General features: G+C 41.3%; 2 protein-coding genes across 6 annotated transcripts in view; one reads left to right on the forward strand and one right to left on the reverse strand.

The window, feature by feature from the left end:
* Nucleotides 1-805: 805 nt before the first annotated feature.
* ciz1a (cdkn1a interacting zinc finger protein 1a) lies at nt 806-10,429 on the reverse strand. The gene is made up of 17 exons (XM_056432384.1): nt 10,309-10,429; nt 9,636-9,899; nt 8,489-8,616; nt 8,080-8,330; nt 7,256-7,373; nt 6,977-7,064; nt 6,716-6,825; nt 6,508-6,587; nt 6,056-6,268; nt 5,777-5,907; nt 5,495-5,588; nt 5,252-5,365; nt 5,050-5,145; nt 4,761-4,839; nt 4,516-4,637; nt 3,442-4,246; nt 806-3,204 (listed from the first exon to the last, which is right to left on the reverse strand). Exons 2-17 carry the CDS (start codon nt 9,815-9,817, stop codon nt 3,122-3,124), a joined length of 2,694 nt encoding a protein of 897 aa, XP_056288359.1. The 5' UTR covers nt 9,818-9,899; nt 10,309-10,429; the 3' UTR covers nt 806-3,121.
* Nucleotides 10,430-11,209: 780 nt separating this feature from the next.
* Nucleotides 11,210-22,659, forward strand: part of dnm1a (dynamin 1a) — a 45,365-nt gene continuing 33,915 nt past the window's right edge. For 4 of the 5 annotated variants that reach the window (XR_008833888.1, XM_056432385.1, XM_056432386.1 and 1 more), the window contains exons 1-6: nt 11,215-11,542; nt 19,725-19,798; nt 20,257-20,406; nt 20,563-20,766; nt 21,314-21,412; nt 22,400-22,560. Coding sequence is in view for 4 of the 5 variants with exons in the window: in XM_056432385.1 (XP_056288360.1) it covers nt 11,382-11,542; nt 19,725-19,798; nt 20,257-20,406; nt 20,563-20,766; nt 21,314-21,412; nt 22,400-22,560 (849 nt within the window). In the remaining variant the exon portion in view is untranslated. Of the gene's footprint in view, nt 11,543-19,724; nt 19,799-20,256; nt 20,407-20,562; nt 20,767-21,313; nt 21,413-22,399; nt 22,561-22,659 lie in introns of all 5 variants that reach the window. The other variant, XM_056432388.1, reaches the window with a different exon arrangement.

Consider the following 22,659-nt stretch of genomic DNA (forward strand, 5'->3'; position numbering starts at 1 on the left):
TTCAGTGAAATCAAAGTGGCATGTGTTGATTGTCAGCTGTGCATCTTGTTCTGAGCTGATGTACTGTAATTTAACTGACTAACATGTATAACATTCCTCAAGAGTAAACTATGTTCTTGACCCGGAAAAAGTCATTTTCTCCAGACACGACTACTGCAACTCCCTCCTTTCCGGCATAAATCAAAAATCCATCTCCCGCTTAGATCCTCCGGTGGGCCCTTCTGACCGTTCCAAAGTCGAGGCTTAAATCAAAGGGTGACCGTGCTTTTGCCATTTGAGCCCCTCGACTTTAGAACGACGTACCGGACGGAATAAGCCTTGTAGAATCAGTGATTTCTTTCAAATCACTTCTTAAAACCCACTTTTATTGAACAGCTTTTAAGTGACGTCGTCCTTTTATGCAGTTCTTTGGTTCCACTAATTTAGTTGGTCTGTTCTTTATTTTACCATTCCATTTGTTTTGCCTTGATTTTCTGTAGAGCACTTTGTAAACTCTTTTTAAAATGTGGTATATGAATACTAACTACATATTACGTAATCTTCATGGTCAAATAGGGATGTGTCAAACTTTAGCCATGTGCTGATCCCTTAGGTGTTAAAAGTTCAGCTTTGTAGTAGCTCTCGTCTCTGTCCCTGTTCCATTCATCACAAAGTAAATATGCAATGCTACAAAGGTCTACCAGGTGATAAAGTTTGATCTACGTCATGACTGTAAATCTATCTGCTGTCCTGTTGATTTGTATGAACCCTTTAAGAATAATAGTGCGGATATAAGTTAAATAAAAGCCACAAAGTCAAAATTAAGTCAGTGTGGGAATTGACATTTTAATAGAAATTAAAATGACCCCCCCCAAAACAAAAAACAAAAAAAAATCCCCAAAATACATACAACTTCCAGCAGTTAGAAAACAACACCTGTTTGTTCATCTCAATTTAGTCAGTAGCGGAATAAAAATACATTAAGAAACAAACAGCTGTGTTTGAAATGATCCTTTACATGTCATGTTCTCCCTCCTGCTCTCAAAGAATAGCTTCATGCCTCGTTCCTTCAGACAGGAGATGACGCAGTACTAGTCCTGTGACAGTTGCCACTAGGACTACAAAAGTTTCGACATGCATCAGACAACCGCTTTGGTGGTTTAAAATATCCTTCTAATACAGAGGATGAAATGTATCCAGAACAGCACACTAGCCTTGAAGCCTCGTTAATGCCGGAACTAGAGTTATGCATTTGTAGAATCGGCAACTGGGATAATTTGCTGTGCGACTGCTGCTCAAAATCAAGAGTTTGAAGCTCACAACAGACGTTCCATGATTTCTCTTCCTTCCATGAAGTCAACTGTGATTCCATCTATCCAGTGCAAAACAAAACATTAATACAAATCAATGCCATGGTAAATTCGAAGAAACAAGCAACTACTACTACTAACAGCACTGTAAGTCAAAGGAAATGGAAGGAACTTTGTTTTTCAAAAGTCCCGCCTTGACTGACGAGCTTTCAAATGTAAGAATAAGCAAAGCGCACACTGCAGCTTTGAGCTGAACATCATTTTAGAGCACGTTTCATGAACACAAGGGCTTCTTTATCAATTGTCACATGACGGTGCGCAGATGTAAAAGGGTTTTTAGACGGTTGCTCGGTGCTCAATACGATATCCAGCTCCTAGAGATAGTGTTGAAACCAAAACACATTTTAAACATTTAATTATACAAAAAAACATTTCCAAATTCTGACAAGTTCAGTGAGAAGGCCACAGCTGCTGACACATATTGTGCTCCGTACACAACATCAACTGGAACCCAAAATGTCAAAAAATAAAACGGATAATGAGATGCCTTGAACAAAGCTATGATCAGTTTCAGGGTTCAGCATTTCTCAGAACTCGAGCCAAAGTCCTATCCCAACACTTTCCTTAAACCACCTGCTCCAATACGTCAATCCATTAGTCTACAGTTCAGCTTGCTATAAGCAGGGGCCAAGTTGTGAGCAATGTTGAAAGATTATATGAAGTTAATTATCGTTTCATCTAGCTGGCTAGATAATTAAACATCTGACAATTAACCTTCTGATCCTTGAGGACACCAGGGTGGGAAATTAACTTTGGCGAGCCAGTTTCACAGACTTGTAGACAGATCTACCAGCCCCTTCTTTTCTTAAACCCATCTTAATTTAAGGGCCAGAAGCAATTCCAGCCATTTTAATAGTTAATTAGTATATTAGAAAGTTAGGGGAAAGAAATCAGATTTTTTCTTGCAGCTAACCTAACAAATATAGATTTCTCATATTTCCTTTTTTCTTGCATGCTTAGAAAACTCTTCATACCCCTTAAATACTGTATATATTAAATCTGCTCATTTAGCTTCTATAATTTAACATCCATGTGTCCCAATCCCATTCTACTTGAATACAGTACGAGTGTGGTGGTGTACTGCTTTTGCAAATATTATACAAACAAGTTTTCAGCCATGCTCACAGCGGCGTGAGGTTCAACTTCAGCATCGTGGCGCTTTGAGCCGAAACCTCAGGTCAACATGTGGCTGTTAAAGTTTGTAGAATGTTTACCATGTTCACCATCTAAACACAGCATTAATAAATTGAAATTTAGATCTGATGACGACGCTAGATGGAAAGTGAAGGGGCGTCTGAAGTAACTACAATCCATCCTGACCGAGAGGAGTGTCTGCATCAACTCACATGGCAATCCACCCGGTCGTTGTTACAAGGCGACTAACAAAACCGCTTTACCCAAAATTCTATTTGTTATTCACAATGGACTGCATTACGGCAGATTGGTGCAAATTACTTGTTTGAGTAGGCTTCACTATCAATTTAACACGCTACCTGCTCAGAACCGGTTTACATTTCAAATTGTGGAATTGGGACACAGTATGTTTCACCTGGTGATGTGTTTTTTTTAGTGGGTATCCACGACAGTTTCTCATTTACATTTTAATATTTCAGGAAACATTAATGCAGTTTTTACAAATTAGTAACAATGGAAGAAAAAGGGTTGGTTCTGAGCTACATGCACTTACATTTTAATGATCTCATTCTGATCGCTGAAATCTTTAAAAAAAAAGGTTAGGCTGGAAATTATACTACTCAGGAGCAACAATCCTCTCACAGAGCCAACATTAAGATACTTACCCACCTGTCACTGATTGACCATGTATGCGACAGCCGTCCGGCGTTAATTTCCCACCCTGGGAGAACATCAAATAAGCCACTTTACACCCTTGATGTACCATCATTCTTCGTATTTGTTGGTGTGTGCTTAGTTGAGAGTTTGACATGGAGGGAGGCAGAGTTGTTAACTTATTGGTCTCGGTTTCATGAAAGCACCTCTTAAACTATAGACATCCTGTTCTAAGGGTTTACACTCTTTTCTTGGACTTAGCGTCTGTTTGTGGCCCTCCCCGACCTGCGTTTTGTGGCTTTACCCTTCTTTTTAGCGAGGACAGCAGGAGCGTCCTTCTCCTCTTCCTCTACATGCGCATCCTCAACAACTGCTGCCTCGGCCTCTGGCTCCGTCTCCGGCTCGGCCTCCATCTCTGTCTCTGGCTCGCCCTCTGCCTCGCCCTCTGGCTCCATCTCTGTCTCTGGCTCGCCCTCTGCCTCGCCCTCTGGCTCCATCTCTGGCTCGGCCTCTCCCTTTGCCTCCGGCTCCATCTCTGTCTCTATATTTGCCTCTGGCTCCATCTCTGCCTCGGCCTTTGCCTCCGGCTCCATCTCTGTCTCGGCCTTTGCTTCCGGCTCCATCTCGGCCTTTGCTTCCGGCTCCATCTCTGTCTCGGCCTCCATCTCTGTCTCGGCCTTTATCTCGGTCTCTGGCTCGGCCTTTATCTCGGCCTCTGCCTCCTCTCCGCTACCAGCAGGGAGTTCAGCTGGACTCTCCAGAACCACAGACACCTGGGGTGTACTCTCTTCCGCCTTCATGTCGAGGCTGAGCTCTTGCTCTGTGTTGCCTGTGCTAGTCGCTGAGATGCTGATGGAGTCCTGCGAGTCTTGCTCAGGTTCTGCTTCCTCCTCCTGTTGCTGGTTTTCTGTCTTCATGACCACTTGGCTGAGTGCAACGATAGGCTGCATGGAGTTTAGGTTTGTCACCAAACCAGTTTCATCAGAGAGGGAATTCTGTGGTTGGTCTGTGGTGGTTTCTGTTATTGGCCTGAGACTGTCTGCAGCTAGGAGAGACTCTCTGGAAGATTCAACAGCTTCCTTCTTTTGACTCAGCAACTCGCTGTACTTCTGAGAAGAGAAAGCATACACAAATACTCCACATTTAAAATGCAATTAGATAATATGAAACTCCACAAGGCTAACCCACATTGGTGCACCTACATTTGCATGTGATGATACAATAAATAAAACCAAATACTTAGATAAATGCTGAATGCAATTTAACAGATATAGTAAGTAATACTAAAGTAGAACAATAATAAGTTAACTTAGCTCCAGATAAACCTATGTCCTGATTAGTAGTGAAAACAACGCGAGTGACATCATCAAACACCAACCTTGAGGTTCTCGAAGTGCTTCATTGTTTTGCAGTGGGTGTGGAGGGCAGAAGATTCAAAGTTATAGAACTTGTTACAGAGTCTGCAGATAAAACCTGCTACTGGAACCAAAAAACTGGACCCTGCGGGAAAATGAAATTCAAGATCAAATGTCACTTCAATGTTAACACTAAATCCAAACATATAGATAAACAGGAAGACAACAAAATGAGATGTTCAGCAATCTGTAGTTTGTCGTCGCTCACCGTAGACTGTGTTAGAGTCATACTGCTCATCACTGGCCATGTCCTTTAAAGTCACTTCTTCAAGACAGGACCAGTCATCCTGCACCAAGTCACCAGAGACACCGTAAACAACTATACTATAACACATGCATCAACTAGGAGTTCTAATAGTGTTATTTCAGATCTCAAGTGATGTTAAAATAGGAAAACCTTGGGATGTAGAGCTCACTGGCCATATATCTTAATGCAAATACTGTCATTTGTCTCATTGGAGGGAATTACAAACAAGAACAAAGTATATGCAAATCACCCGTTCAGTCAGTCTGTCCTCCCCCATGTCACTGCACTCCAACTCTTCCAATGAGAAGCCGTCTGTGTCCAGCGCACAGCCCTCCTGTTCCTGGAGCTAATGAACAACAACAAGTTCAGCATGAATATTTGATTTCCTCATTATTTAAGGGAAATTAATTGCTTGTTGTGTAATCGTTTTAAATCCCTATGAACACATTTACCGTCTCCAGGTTCTGTCTGTGCTCCTGGGACTGCAAGTGCTCCACAAATGTCTGGGTGGTCCTGAAGTGTTTCTTGCAGACTGTGCAGGAGGAGATGGCTGTTCTGCTGGCAAGCTGAGCAGAAATCAAGAGAAACCAGCTCATTGAGATCAAATCACATTTCAAAGCAACGTTTGCAGGTTTTGTAGCATTTTAAAAACATTTTCAACTCAACATTTACACAATGAGAGTGAGCGGCTTTACTTTGTGCTCCTCGGTGCGCCGGTGTTCCGTGATGCTACTGGTGAAGTTGGTCTGACACTTGGCACACCAGTGCTTCGAGTCGGGCCTCTTTTCTCTGCAGAAAACACGGAAGAACATATAATAATATTTATAATTATTATTAAATGGATAATTTTCTTTAAAAATTCAACCCTTTAAAGTAAAAAATAAAAAGGTGGGGAATTATGTCACCATTCAAACCTAATAGATTCAAAAAGAAAAAGTCACACAAAGCAAATGCATATTTGTGTGTTTTAAACAGACCCATCTTTGTTGGCTTCCTGTAGAGACTCCTGCGCTCGTGGCAGCAGGGTGACCAGACAAGCATTGCTCATGTGTTGGATCTCCATCATCCTTTGCTGGTGGGAGACACTGCTCATATGACTCCTGAAGTTCTGAAAAAAATAAAGACAATAGTTCCATACATTTGCTACGACTTTTTCAGTCTTTTGCACATTCCCAACAAACAGCATATATTTACCACCCCCACACCTAATTCCACCATTTCCTATGTATATTGATATGTGATTCCATTCAACCTACTTGCTGGTTGTGGCAGGTAATGCTGCAGAGATAGCAGTAGAACTTGTTGTTGCCCTCCGCGGCACCGTCCTCGCCTTCCTCCTCTTCTTGGTTCTCAGATGAAACCAAAGGGGCAACTTTGCCATGTGGCATCTCCTCTGAGTGTAAATCAACCTGCTGGTCATCCTCACTCAGCTTGCCAGATGGGGACGGGGACAACAAGCAGCTGTCCAACTACAGAAAGGTCGCAAAACCAGAACTTAATCCAGTCTCTTACATTTATTTAACCAAGATATGACGGAGATATACTTTACACAGGAGGTTGAAAAATATCAGCAACCAGCATTGAGCCAAATATGACCCACCTTTCCAGTAGCTTTAGCGGGAGTGATTTAGTTACTTCTAAATGTATCATCTAGTGTTAACATTATTTCATCAATAACCGGACCATCCTAAATAAAGGCTCCTCTCACCTCAGCAGCTCTGCTCTCCTCCAGCGACTCCACAACATCTGATCCCCCTGTGGAGCACCCTTCTTCCAGAAGGAGGCAGTCTGGGAAAACAAATAAGGCAAAAGAAACCACACATATTACAGCGAGTTGTCATCTCAACTGACCTAATCTATACTACATTTGGATGTAATAACTGCTTAATGAACTATCTACTTTCTGGGGGTTTTACCTTCAGGCTGACTGTCTGTGTTGCTGCTAGACCCTAAAGACAGAATTTCACCATCTGTATCTGCAATGGTGACAGTCTGAACAACACATTGTACTTCGGGTTCCTCTGACCTGAGAGAAACATAGTAAGTCAAAAAAGGACAAAATAACACATATTGAGGTTGTTAGTTTGATACTTGTGAAACTACCATGGAGATCAACACTGGTTGTCAAGATTTTCGAGCAGAACTACAGTTGTAGTTATAGAAAATGTTTTCCCTACCCATCGGTCTTCTGCTTCTTAACTACAGGTTCTTCAAATTGCTCCTCGGAGGGCTGTGCGGGTTCATCCACTCCTCCTACAGCACCATCTGTGGGTATAATTATTATTATTTTTTAAACAGAGTTGGAAACCAACACGCTTGGAAAAATATAATCAACAAACAAATGTTAACCATTGATCTTCTTCAAGAAATCTTAAGAGTTACATATGACATTCACCACACGCTACACCACATTAACCTATAAGCATGTTTCAGTGCTAGTTGGATTGAAGACCTACCTGCGATAGTCTCGCCAGTGGCTTCATCAGTACTGCTAGCAGCTGGTTGGTCGTCTGTGCTCCCTGCTGCCATCTGCTCGCTGTCCCTCTTCCTGTCTGGCTGGCGAGCTGCAGTGTCCTACAAAGAGACAGACAATAGGATTACAAATATACTTTGGAGCTGGATATAATTGATTCTGAATGTGCACCTCAAGGTATGTTGACAAAAGAATTGATAATTGCACCTGTGACTTAAATAATGTTGTTAAATTTAATAAGATATATTACAAGTATTTTAAAGTTTGATCAACCTTTGTAAGTTCTCATACACTTTACCATAAAAAAAACAATTTGGCCTTAGCAATTAGCCCAGAAATTTTAATCAACTTTCTAAAACTCAGGTATTTAGTATATTATCTTAAATTTCTATGGAAAAACTAATACATTTACATTTGGTAAGCTGGAACTTATTAATGTATCAATGTATGCTTCTAAAAAAGTACTTTAAATGGAAAACTGATTATCTGTCAATCCACTCAAAGCTGAAATGATTACTCTATATTAATACATTTGGGTCATATTCCATCATTACAATAACAGCTTCTGCTGAAGTTTAATACTTGAACAATGATTTGATGTGCGTCAAACAGTCGTGAACCCTGATTTTCTTTGAGTGGGCTACATTGAAATCACCGTCAATCATGTTGAGGACATTTCCGCTGCTTCGGATTGAGTCAGTCAAACCTGGCTGAATTTGTCAATCGTGCAATACTAGTGTAGTGTCATAGCTGGACAGAAAAACTACACAGTGATTATTATGAATATAATATTGCTGTTGTAATTACTGCGGAAGTGATGGAAGACGAGGAGGTAGAGACTGATGCAGTGTTGATGTTGATGTTGTTGTGGTGGTTGTGGTGGTTGTTGTTGTTGTAGTAACGACCATGCTGGTGGTACTGTCGAGAAGCTGGGAATCTCATCATGGGGGACTTGATGGCCATTCCCATGGGAACTGGCCCGAGCAGAGACGACCTGGATCCAGCAGTGAAGAACTGCCGGAACTGCTGTCCACCCATCCTAAAGCCTCGCATGTTACCTAGATGAAAGCAAAGCATGGAGTAAGGAAAAAATATCAGCAAACAAAACATAACCTCTTGAGAGATCGACGTTTGTGATGAAAATGTCCAATTAAAATTGTACGGCTCCTTATGATTTCTGAATGCTGCCGTCTTTTCATTATTATCCAAACCATACCCTGCATCTGTTGCATCAATAGGGCCCCCTGCATCATGGGATTGGGGCCCATGATAGTAGTCTGGGTGGTCTGGCACATGTTGATCATCCTGGGGGAAGGGGCTGCCTGGGGAGCACCAGGGATGGATCTGCACCACAAATATACAAGAGTAAATAAAAACGCAGCATCTCAAGAAATAACTTTTCTTACAAACCAGGTGTTTTATTTTTACACATCTGTAACATTTTGAGATTAGCTAATATTCTAATGTAGAAAAAAAATGGACAAGCCAATCGACTTGAAATTGACACCTGCACACGAGGGTCGTCTTAAACACAAGCTCTCAAGAATAACCTGATACAATGAGATGCTAAATCAACCGAACAAGAAATTACATTTTATGAACTTTGTTATCTTATCAGGAAAAAGGCACAATCAAAAAGGCAATGACTAAACATTAAAGGGTTTTCATCAAATGACAAAAAAACAGGTACATTGAGGTATTGAGGGCTGGTCTGATTAAGCTACACTGGCTGATCTTTTTGCGCATCCTCAGGATAAACAAGATGCCTGTATTGTCTGACCTAGGTTTTGATGGGGATTATAGAGTAACACAAGCTGACAGGTAACATGACCCACATGGTTTTACTAGACATCAAGAACAGAACAAAAGAGTTGGCCAGTAATCTGGGAATTAAGTGTTTTATATAATCTGCAGTTCATCAACCCTACCTTTATGCAGGCCAGATAACAGGATGGAAATAGCGCAATGTTTCATATAAAGGATACACAACACTGTTTTACAACCGAATGCGTATATAATACAGAGAGACGTGTGCGTTTTTATGGTTGGTGTTATCTTTAGTTCCATTTATACAAAACGTATGCCAGTGCTGTATAATGGACTGTGCAGCAGAATATTGAGTTACGGTTTACCTCAAAGATAAAATAATAGCAAATCACAGCCTGGGCTGAGCGCCCGTACGTACACAAGCGGACTGAATTAAAAGGCAAGATGGACATATATTAAATCTGAAAGGACACCGATGTCTGGCATGTGTTGTGGCAAAGGTCGATGCTTACTTACAGTCAGTCTCACACACACACGCGCGCAGACTTCACCCGGAGGGCCCGGCATAATCCCTGGTCTTGAGTTCACATGCTTACCGCTGTCCCTGGTGGTGGTGATGACCGACATGGTGCCCCGGAGGTGGCTGAGGTGGAGGAGGCGGAGGCTGCTGCTGGAAAAGTTGTTGTAGCTGCCGCAGGTGTTGGTGAAACTGCTGCTGCTGCTGCTGCTGCTGCTGCTGATGCTGATGCTGATGCTGATGGATGTGTGGATTGAACATTACGGGCTTTAAATGTCCTCCGTTACTCCGCGAGGGGACCGACCAGCAGCTGCGAGGCGATTCTCCTTAAAATAAGATGTATCTGGATGGAGAGGATAAAAAATAAAAAAATGTTTATGGTGTGCCCCGTTTTCTTTAATGTAAAGACACATTCAATAACAATGCAAACCTTTTAAGACAACAGCCCTATTTCGGGACGCCATCTGACGTTAGCTCGCGCTAGCAAGAGCGCTAACAACAATTTACTTTTGGTTGTTTTTTGTTTTCTTAGCTGAATGAAATGTCTTCACTCGTTTCGCCGACACTTTATGAAGAGAGCGTCATGTTATTTTAGTCGTGTGGAAGTAAACGAACGAGCTAGCTACACCTGCTATGAAATGAAAGAAGCTACATTAGCAACAAGTTAGCTTAGCAGCGCATCGGAGTAGCTAACGTTAGCTAAATCGCAGATAAACCAGCTTGCGCCTCCTTGGGTACTTTCTACACTTTACCTGAGCAACAGATGACACGACGTACTTCTCAACGAGTAAAGTGGCAATTATGGACGGTTATCCACCTGCAATCATATCACAAGGTTGAATACGTGCTCTCAGTCCCGGTGCAACTCGCATAAAGCAGAAACCCCCACCAGCGTCCCTAGTAGAGTGACGTTAATCCAGCCTGTCGCCTCCTGCTGGTGGTCTGGGGAACTGAGAAAAGCTTTTCACGTACTCATCAAAATGGTCTGTTACATTCTCAGACCCCGCTGGTCATAGCAATGTAATCAAAGTTAGTATTTTTAAGGTTCTAGATTTTACATTAACAATACTACATTATCTAGTACAAATTGCCGGCGTGTTTTTAAAATATTTATATATATCTAAATATATCTAAATATTTATATATATATAAAAACGTATATATAAATATATAAATATACATATATATATTTATATATATATATATATTTATATATATTAAAAAACGTATATATATATATATAAATATAAAAAACACATATATAACAAATAAAGCACAAGCACTCTAAAGCAGTTTATAAACTGCTTTAGAGTGCCCCCTGGCCTCTGTTCACGGTGCTAACAGATTCAGCACCATGGACAGATCTGTAACATTAAAAAGTGGATGCCAAATTTCCCATCTCCATGCACCTTTCTAAATCGACTTAATCACAACTAAACTCAAGAGTGTCAGTAAAATAAGACACTCAGTGGGACTTTAAACAGAACAATGTGACAGGCCACGCAGGGAAAGTAAAGCAGTGCCACCACCGAGCGGCGTGCGTGGAGAACTGCAGAGAGCCCTCCTGAGCTCATCGTCATCCTCCCCTCCCCTGCTGCGCTTGGTGGAGAGAGGATTGTAGGCTGCATGTTCGCTGGTGGAGAGATTCCCATAGCGGAGGTTATCTGACACACCGAGGAGGCGCAGTCAATGAGGGCGCAAACAGGAAAGTGAGCGCAGTCCAAAAACGCCCTCTAAAACTCGAGATTGGCGAGGGGGGAAACATAAGCAAGAAATCCATTCCTGCTCTTGACAAGCAATACACACTAGCCATTGCATCATAAAGATGGGGAACCGGGGAATGGAGGATTTGATTCCTCAGGTGAACCGCATGCAGGATGCCTTCTCCGCCATCGGGCAGAACGCGAACCTGGACCTGCCCCAGATCGCCGTGGTGGGCGGCCAGAGTGCGGGGAAGAGCTCGGTGCTGGAGAACTTCGTCGGGAAGTAAGTGCGCTTTTCCAGGCTGCAATGCATGTTGGTGCATCACGCAAGCGGGTGCAGTCGTTCTCATTTTACGCCTCACGCACATCTCAATCCCCATCCCCCTTCTCGGGCAGGTTTGAATCCAGCAGACACGCATCGTGGAAACGGTCCAAATCGTTGCACTTTACAGCAGTGTAATCGTGTTCTCACTTCTTCTGCCACAACACCGAGGCGAGGAGATTATTTTGCCAAGCCTACGTACATCCCCAAGTGAAGTACATCTGTTAACTGATGCATCCGGGAAACAACTCATTGCTGTTAAATGACTTTATATGATAAACCATCTCTGGAAAGTCAGCTTCTACGAGTTTTGACGAAAATGACACAACATTGCACATGTTTATGATTATAAATTCAATGACGTCACAGAGGCAGGGTTAGTTTATATGCTGACTTCCTGTATAGCGAGATACAGGCAGCTGTTTGTTTCTGTGGCAGTGCAACCATTTGCAGTCCTTATGCTATTACATTCTGCCCAAGCAAGGGTGCACACATAACTGTGTGTGTGTGTGTGTGTGTGTGTGTGTGTGTGTGTGTGTGTGTGTGTGTGTGTGTGTGTGTGTGTGTGTGTGTGTGTGTGTGTGTGTGTGTGTGTGTGTGTGGAGAGAGGTTTCAGTCTTGCAAACATACACAGTTTTCAGCTGCTGCTGCTGATGCAAAACAAAGTGAACACATTTGATCTGTTTTGCTGCAGTATGACCTTGCAGAGAAAGAAAGAGAGAGAGAGAGATATAGAGAGAGGTAGATAGATAGGGGTAGGGGGAGAGTCCACCTGAGCTTTGAGCCCTTCCAGCTCAGCTCATCCATCTGTCTGCCAGTGCTTCCGCTAGTGAAGCTTCCTGAATGCAGGCAACAACATGGGTGGCACTGGCTAACTGTCTGTCAGCCTGGTAGTTTGTGTTTCACTTCACCTAAAGATTCTTTTTGCGGTTTCATAGATTTTAAATCTCTTGGATACACTGACTGTGATTCAGCAGTATTTCCTGCTGAAGCAAGGTCAGGTTGTATCCTTACTGTGGCTCCAAGCCAGCTCTGTCGCAATAAACTGGGCCTGCTACTTCATGACAAGTGTAATACATCCGACAGACAGGGATCCATTTGTGCAGCAGCTGATTTTTTTTGCCTTCAATCTATTCTCTTACATTTATTGGACAGTAGAGTCAAATATTTCACCTCATGGCCTCAGTGATAATTCACATTTTAACAGGTGAGGCATGCCCACTGTTTACAAGACATGTGGAAGACATATCTGTTATGGGTTTTTGAAGAATACTCAGATTTAGTGTTGCTCTCTTATGATATTATTGGACTCACAATGGACAGTTACAAAAAGATAATGAAAATTGAGGCAGAAGCACCAAATTTGCTTTGTTTGTATCACACAGTGTATTATTATTCAAAACCTACAGGCTACAGAAGTATGTAATGATCACTTTCTTCTTATAGACTTTTTCATTTTTAAACGGTCTTCAGCTCCCAGCGATGCCTCAAGTGACTTCCCTAAATAAATAAATAATAGGCAATTGATCAGATATTAGACATCTCACTCTCGAGCTACAATAGGCTTTGTACAATACAGTAGCATACCCCCTAAAACCTGCAACACACTTGTCAAATTGTCGGAGTTACCCTTTAATCTAAAGATGATTATGCTTGAATATCAGAAATACACACTGAAACTTATAAAACAAACTAAACGTAAGTGTTCTTAACATTTGTAGCTATTGTCGATAAATCGACAAATATTTTCACAGAAAAAAAATTTGATAGCATTTTCACATGACAATTGTCACCAGTTTTAAAGCCTTTTTTTGCGAGGCCGTTTTAAAATATCGGTTAAATCAAACAACAGTTTGAAGTAAACACTGATGAGGTAATCTCTAAAGGAAGGACACGTTTTACTGCACTCATCCAGCTGTAGTCATGGAAACAGCTAATTAGGCGGCCTTATCCGAGGGACCAGTGGTTTACACAACCGTTACAGGAAGTAGAGAAGGAAAAACTGAAATATTACGACGAGGACATTTGACAGTAATAAATATGTCAAATGATTTGTTTGTATGTGACAGTAAAAGCTGCAGTCTGCGTCTTGTCAGCCAGCGTTTGTGTGTGTTCATATCTGTGCTTTTCTGGTCCAGCTGCAGTGACGTCAATCAGGTCTCCCCCTCCTCATGCTCCTTCAGTGGCCCATTGTGTATGTGTTATCTTTCCTAAACCAACATACACGCTCAAAAGACGTTGCATTATGTGTTTAAATGCCACACTGCATCTCCGTCTTCTCTCTCTGAGTCTTATCCAGAATTTCACATTTACGCCTCTCAGAAAGCCATTTGAAGAAATCTTTCTACTTGAACAGTAATCTTATTTTGACTATTATTAAACGGCTTCCTGTTTAATGTTTTTTACATGTAATAAAAACTAACATCATTGTTCTCTTTCTGTTTGCGATCACTGCTTACTATTTGCAGAGACAATCAATACCAAGAAGACTTCTGAATGGCACAGATATATTAGCTGATATGGAATTTAGCCAAAAATGACCACATTTAGAATTGATATAAACTTTGTTAAAAGCAATTTACTTATTACTTATTAATAATATGCTGCTTTTGGGGATGGCTATTATTTGATTTCTTCCTCAATGAATAGCATTTTTTATGTTTTAGAATAAAGTATGATATATGTTAATTTATTTTGGGAGTGGTTGGTTATCTTTTTAGGGCTGCAACTAATAATTTAGTGCAGACAGACAAACAGTCAAAATACTACAAAACAGCCAAATATATTACATATGATAATTCTTTTTGGATCGACTCATCAGATAGATACCAGATCTGGTATACCTGTACACAACGTTCAAGCGCCCCTCTACGTACATCTTCTGATGGTGTCCCATCAGCCTGTCTGAGCATTAACAGTGAAATAGATATTTCACTAATCTGAAACTGAGCACAAACTCCATTTCCCATCCTGCATCTGTCACCAGTCAGTTGTTTCGCCTCCCATGAGTCTAATTAGCACAAACAAAGCTTTACTGGTCTCCAGTGCTCAACACAGACCATGTCAGCTGGATGAAACCTGTTTGTGCAGGTGGAGGGGGGGGGGATGTCTGGCCACATGTTGACATTTGGCAAAATTTAACATCATGAACAGTGTGACATTTATTCTTCAATGGAGGCCAAAAAAACAACAACACAACTGTCTTGAACTACAAGTTGATTTAGGTTGTCTTTTGGGGGGTTTACAGTTCTAGAGGAAATCTCTTTGTAGTAGCTTTTGCACAATAATGTATTCATATTGAATTTATACCATATTTTGGTATCAAACTGTATACATTTTTGTTTCAATATTATAATTCTAAAAATTGTTCAAAAGCATTTCAGTTAGTTAGTTTTTATTTTACATATTTGTATGAAAAATGTTGTATTTTATTGATCAGATTGATTTCATGACAAAAACAATAGATAGGTACAAAGAAAGGCCCTCACGAAAACACAGATGCGTGTAAGAGTTTGCTGATTCTACAACATGCAGCACATTTAGTATGGATGATGTTTACAGAAACAAAGTGCATGTTCTCAGCAGCACGGTAAAAAAAGTCATTTTCAGCACCAAGGACAGCTCTTTCAAAAAGAAGCTGATACTAAATCAGCACTCCAGCTGCTTCTACCTAAAATACAACAAATACTGAACCTACATAGACGTTCACTTCTTGTTCTCCTTGTATGATATCCACATCATGATGGAGTCAAAGGTACCCCAGTTTATTGTCACCATGGTGGATTATCGAAGCAACCAAAACAGCTTGTTGTTGATGCCCTTCTGATTGGAGGTTTGCCTCGTTTTAGCACAAATACATGTATGGTTGTTCAAGTCCTTTTAAAATGGTGCTGGAAGAGCACTTTTTTTTGCAATGATTACTTCGATGGATATAGGAGTCAAAAGCTGATAGTGGCATTCACAAGGAATAAATTAGTAGAAAGGTCACACACTGTATGAGGTTCTCATGGGATGGACTCAGACCCAGGAGAAGGATGCTGCTGTTCAGCTTCGCCAGCTGGAGCACTTTTATCAAGCGCAGGAAAGTGCTCCATTAAAACCTCTATGCTTATCAAATAGAAGCAGGAGAGAGTCAAATAGAAACACAGAGAAGGAGAGTCCTATAGACAATACTGCGATAAGATAAACTACCCGGCATAACAACTGAAGGTTGTGTCGTGAAAGTGGATAGGATCCTTTCTGAGGAACTGTTGAAATTGATTTCATGGTTAATAATTTCTAATAAAACTCATCTTTAACTGGTAATTCTTAGCAAGTTTCATGGAAAGCACCATAGAGAAATTTGGTCGTATAGGAAAAAGAAAGACACAGATTTGGTGCATCTCCAATTAATTTAGTAAAGGTTGGCGTACAATTTACATTTTAATGATAACAATCATTTATCTTTGGCTCTGGGATTGAAAATGGATGGAGGGATTTATCTTTATCTAGTTTCTTTTAGCATCTCTCGCAAGGAAATACTCTATTTAACAACTATTTAATCTATAATTTTCTGGTTATAATTTTTTTTTAAATAATCTGGGCAAACAAAAACATGTAAGAGCTAAATGTGGTAATTGAAAATGTAACTATATATGTACACTGGGTGGCGCTGTTCTGTGGTCCTGTGCTAGCCTATATAGTCCATCAGGTCATGATTGGATGTGTGTTGGACCCCGGAAAGGGCAAACGGGTTGGACCGCTCTGGGGTTACGAGTGTTAGCTGTCTCCACTGATATCTTGGCATACTTCAGCAAAGAGAATAAAGACAATATATCCATACATAATTAAATGTGTCCGCGGCTGATGTCTGTGAAGCGAAGAGGACACGCAGGTGGAGGCTGAAGAAAGAGCGCATCAGTGAGATCAATCCGAGGGAAAACACCTCAGTAGCTGAAGTACTAGACTGCGCTCCTTCAAAACATGTTGTGAAATGGGTACTCTCAACAGTCCCTACACATTGCATCTATTTTTACAATAGATTTTTAGGTCTGCAACAGGGATGTAATATATTCATTATCTAATAATCTGACAATTATTCTCTCGATTGATTGATTAATCGTTTGGCCTAGTGTCCAATAATAGTTAAAAAGACCCTTCACAGTTTGTGTATGGCCTAACGTGACCTTCATTAATTGCTTGTTTTGTCCGACCAACACTCAACAAGCAAATACATTAAGTTTCCCATCATGTAAGAAAAACATAAGTGGCATATCCTCACAATTTAAGAAGCTGTAAATTGGAAATTTGCCATTTTCTATAAGTAGATGAGCTCAGATTAGTACCAAATTATAAAGTACAATGCAGGAAACACTTCAGGAGTTGTAAGTATTAAAGTTATTTTTTTAATAAAAATCTATTTGAGAGTGATGTAAACTAAAAACAGTGTATGGGCAAAGTAAGAGTGAGAAAGCAGTGAGTGAGACGAGAGGAGACCATTTGTGATGATACAGCTACAGAGGATTATCTCTAATCTCTGTTTGGGCTGCAGTCTACTTGCAACACATCCTCCCATTGGCTCCGGTCAAATCTGGACGTCCACCATCCAGCAGCCAACCGTTTCATTGGAGATACCACTGCAGCTGACAGGAATGTCTGGTTGTAAAATTCATCCCCCAAAATAAGTCTCATCTATCTCAGACCCAAACACCACCGGGGTGGAAAGTTGCTGGTTTACTAATGTCGGAGCTGTTGCTGCTGCGTGCATCAGAGCTGGAGGAGATGAGACTCAGAGTCTGACTGTGTCTGGGAATCGGCAGTGAAGTGACGCACATGAAGAGACCGACAGCAGCGTGTCGAGTTTGAGTTGTCAGATTTATTATTTTCTTGAAAACTATCTTTTGAGAATGTCATTTTTTATGAAGGGAAACGGGGCAAACCTAAACAGTTTACGTTAGGGTTAGGGTTACATTGATGCAAAGATGATATAAAAATGCAAAAATTGCTGTAAAGTTTTCTTGCTTATTGATTTTCAAAAAAACAAGAAATTACCCAAATACACCTGAGATTTCAAAGGATATTTGTGACGATATTAATACTATATTATCAAATCAACCAACCATAACTGACCCAGAGAGACAGAGGCACACAAACCTAAGATCTTACTGGATGTAATCATACAATGAAGTGGGTACAAGTTATTTCTGTTGGAAGAAAAGTGTCTTTCGACAGACACTGACTACTGAGTGCACTTATCCTGGATGTAAGTGCTTGTTGAAGGTCTTGATGTCGGCCTAAAGTCTCTCTTAGATTCTCTGTCGCTGTCTTTCATCAATCCTTCCGTTTCAAAGAATATCTGCAGTTCTCCTTATCAGACCGGTTGGCTCTCCTCTCCTCTGTTCGTGGGGGTTCTCTTCTATTTTGGCAGTCATACAAGTGTGAGTGTCTTCATTCCTCACCTCACAGTGGGGGCATGAAAACAAAGGCGGGTGCGGGCGGGAGGCACTCTCACCCTCTCGGCAGGATTAGGTAAATGATGAGTGAATACAGAGACAGTTTCTCCAGTATTGTGGCAGTGTCCACTATCTCTATGTGTGTGTGTGTGTGTGTGTGTGTATGTGAGTGTGTGTGTGTGTGTGTCAAAAGCAGATTTGGGCTTTGGCTTCTCCTCTCATTTGAAGAAATCTTTTGAGAGCAGTTTGAAGTGAAGTTGAGGAGGAGTGAATTCAGAGGAAGACCTGCCGTCAACACCATCTGTCTTCTCTAATAAGGCATCCAAGTGGGAGAGGGGGACAACCATACACACACACACACACACACACACACACACACACACACACATACTTCCAGTGGCAGCCAGTTAGACCAGCAGATGGACAGACACACACGAGAGAGCTGGGTTTCCTTTGTTGTAAGAGGCTGCTTTATAACAACAAACATTGAAACTAAGGTGGAGCTCCCTATTGGTGCTGTGGTCAGTGTAGTGGTTGTGGGGGGTTAGAAAACAGTAGCTGGGATGTCTTTTCAGCCCTATACTGACAGTTAAAACTTGTTTTTTTATATTGTCTGCATGTATTCAGCGACACACTGCAGGTTGAGAACATATTTGGAAATCTGCAGAACTCAGCAACCTCGCTGTTTTATAAATCGCTCCTACACTTTCACACAATCAATTAAATAAATTTGTTGTGTTCTTTTTTATTTAAATACCAACATACTTCATCCTATGTTGTGCTTTAAAATTAAAGAACAAGACTGATACCTAGTACTGATCCGATACCAGTGCCTTCGTTGTTTGTTTATTTTGTACCCAATTTAAAATAGTTTTTTTCTGATACTTACTACACTCAGTGTGTTTATACGAGCATTGTATGACGTGAATACAAGCTGTATGTTGTATAATTACTTTTTAACATATAAAAGCAAGACAAGCGTGCAAATTGCTCTTATGCAATGTTAGATTGAAAACTACAGTACGTGTCTCCAACCGTCCCTTGTTATTGCCACACACACATACAGTATACACACACACACACACACACACACACACACACATATCATGCCTCACTGATTAATAACTGCCCAGTCAGCTGGTGGAGGAGCACACAGTACCAGAGGCAAGTGGACTACGATGTTGCATAAGCAGCTGAACTCCCTCGAGGAAAACAGTGTTTTCTTCTTTAAAAAAAGAAAACAACACATAATCTGTATTGACACCCAAAGACACACTTTACACCTAAGACACACCAGGATAGTGCTATGAGGTCAGGCTTAGGTGGTCAGAAATTGCAAGAATAAAGAGACAGGAAATATTTATTTTTAAATAACTATTTTAATTGTTGTTTTCAGTAATTCATCTTTAAAGAAATGAAATCCTGTCACATTTTGATCTGCATCGATTTAGAAGGAGAAACTGCTGAGTGTAGTTTATCAGCTTTGTAGCTTTCTACTTCTACTTATATTTTCCTGTCAACCCTGAGAGTTTCTCATCTGGGAAGTCATATCATCATCTATCTGTACTTTACGCCTAATTCCAGTCTTTCCAAAGCCTCAGGAGTCACTGTTATTGACTGACTCTGTTGTCTTTTTGTCATTTGGTGATTTATAATGTTGTCTCTTCAATATTGTTGTTTACTGACCATCTTCTTTGCTTTTTGTCTCACAGGGATTTCCTTCCCCGTGGTTCTGGCATTGTGACTCGTCGGCCTTTGGTTTTGCAGCTGATCAACAGTCCCACAGGTAAAAACAACATTCAACATCAACAGCAGAACCCTTTCCCTCTTCGAATCATTACCATTGTCTAATCCTGCAAGCCACAACAGTAAAGACACATATTTTAGATCCTTCAGGCACCCTTTTCCCTCTGGACTAAACCATCACATTTGTTTTAGTGATCGTTGTCTATATATCTGTTGGGTACATTGCAAACAGAAATTTCTAACTCAGCATACTTCTGGTGCCACACAACGAGAGGCTAATACAACGGGTCATAGCTAACTGACTGAATGCATGACAACAACATAGTGCCCATTTCAATCCCCCAAAACCCCAAAATTATGGCAACAGTAGTTCCAAAACGTATAGCTGACTATTCCCTAGGTTAAGGAATAAATTAATCAATATTTGCCATCAAGTATGAATATTGCCGTTATTTTCCAGGTGAAAAGGGATAATTATTTGTTTACCGTCACTTCCAGAATATGCTGAGTTCCTTCACTGTAAGGGCAAAAAGTTTGTCGATTTTGACGAGGTCCGGCAGGAGATCGAGGCAGAGACTGACCGCGTCACCGGGGGCAACAGGGGCATCTCCTCTGTGCCCATCAACCTGCGTGTCTACTCCCCTAATGGTGAGACTAATCAAACTCTATGTCTACACACATACTAGTTTGGGGGGGACTTGTTCTGCATGTCAGACAGCAACAATGTTTTTAGTCGACAAAAATACATCTGAGCAGCTCTCATCAGTTTGCTTGGCTGTCCCCGGCTCCTTGTTCTTCTCTCAGTGCTGAACCTGACCCTGGTGGACCTGCCGGGGATGACCAAGGTGCCGGTGGGCGATCAGCCTGCGGACATCGAGGCCCAGATTAGAGAAATGCTGATGCAGTTTGTCACCAAGGAGAACTGCCTGATGCTGGCCGTCTCCCCGGCCAACTCTGATCTGGCCAACTCTGATGCTTTAAAAATTGCCAAAGAGGTCGACCCTCAGGGTAAGTATATCAAGTTTCAAGTTTCAAGTTTCAAGTTTTTTATTGTCACATCCCCTTTTATACAAGAAACACCCGACAGCAGTAGCAGACTAAAAAAAGAATAAGAATGAGAATAAACTATACAATATCCACACACAAAAAAGAAGAAAGTATTAACAATATATATATAAAACAGTGTAATAGAATATACATCATGACAATATATATGCACACACACACACGCACACGCATGCACACACGCATATATTTTTACATTGTGATATTGCTCCTTAACCTATTTACTAAATTATCTAAATATGCTGATGATAACTGGCATCAGCGTTTTGCACATCATATATTTGCAGTTTTAGAAATAATTTTGTTTAGTTTTCAGTTCCATTCCCAGGATTGATCATCATGGTGTGTGTGTGTGTGTGTGTGTGTGTGTGTGTGTGTGTGTGTGTGTGTGTGTGTGTGTGTGTGTGTGTGTGTGTGTGTGTGTGTGTGTGTGTGTGTGTGTGTGTGTGTGTGTGTGTGTGTGTGTGTGTGTGTGTGTGTGTGCATATAGGTATGAGGACCATCGGTGTGATCACCAAGTTGGACCTGATGGACGAGGGCACAGATGCTAAGGACATCCTGGAGAATAAGCATCTCCCGCTCAGGAGGGGTGAGCCCACACACTCTGACACACTGCACAACAAGGGCCTCGCTATGACACACTGTTTCCCCCTTGTGGTGGTGAGGAGATCGTACTCAAAGATGCTCAATGCACCAAACACTGAAAAAAACAATACAGAAAAAGGACGGAGTGAAGAAAGAAGAAGTGTGTAATTAAACTGTCCTGAGTAAGAAATTAAAAGAGTGACAAAAAGGTGGAAGAGTTGAAGAGCAGAAGCAGCAACGGAGGCAAAGAGAAAAGCACCGTGTTGGAAGAGAGCTTGTGTGTGTGTTGCCGGCTGCCCTTTAATGCAATGTGCTGATGTGGTATTTTTCTTTTCCATTTGCACTTGGTTAGGACCCAGGCATGTGCTTTTAGATATTTTCCATGTCCTTTGTTTTTTCTACGTCCCCTCCCTCTTTTTACTCCTCGTCTCTCTCTGTCTAATCTGTATGTCCACATGTACAGCTGCTTTAGTTATAGAGCATGAAACGGCCTTCAACCGAGTGATGCATGAGAAAACTTAACGGGAGGTGAAATAGAGTCTGTGTTCCCTGAACTCTCGGAGTTCTCTATAAAAACCTGCACACACACACACATGCATACATTTAATCATCCATCATCCCCTCCGTTATCTCCTCTATTCATCCATCGTCTATATTTTTTTTTTTGCTACCCATGTCTCCTGAAATGTGGTTTGCCTTAGCCAAGCATTCTCAAACACAATTGTAAAAGGTTTGGAGCTAGAGGGGATGTTCGTTTTGGGTTTGGCTGGTTAAACTCAGTTCATATGTAGAAAGTGAAAAAAAGATCTTGGCACAATCCCAGATTGCAAGACAAAGCTATCTTTCAGTCAAATGTCCTGTCAAGCCCCACATCTTGATAATGTTCCAGTCTGCTCTCAACAATTCCAAGAAATTATGGGAAAAGAGCTATATCTAGTTTTCAGACAGTCAGACCGTGTTGTAAATGTTTGTGTGACTCTTGTCGGTCCAGGTTACATCGGCGTGGTGAACAGGAGCCAGAAGGACATAGATGGCCGGAAGGACATCAAAGCTGCTTTGGCTTCTGAGAGGAAGTTCTTCCTCTCCCACCCTGGATATAGACACCTGGCCGACCGTATGGGCACTCCCTACCTGCAGAAAATGCTCAATCAGGTGTGTCAAAGAGCAAGAAGAGTGTCAGTCTCAGGCGACGGTAGCATGGGGGCTATATCTCCAGCAATCTAATTTAAACATCACCCATATTCACAGTGA

Source organism: Pseudoliparis swirei, chromosome 15, assembly GCF_029220125.1.
Source record: "Pseudoliparis swirei isolate HS2019 ecotype Mariana Trench chromosome 15, NWPU_hadal_v1, whole genome shotgun sequence".
Lineage (NCBI taxonomy): Eukaryota > Metazoa > Chordata > Actinopteri > Perciformes > Liparidae > Pseudoliparis > Pseudoliparis swirei.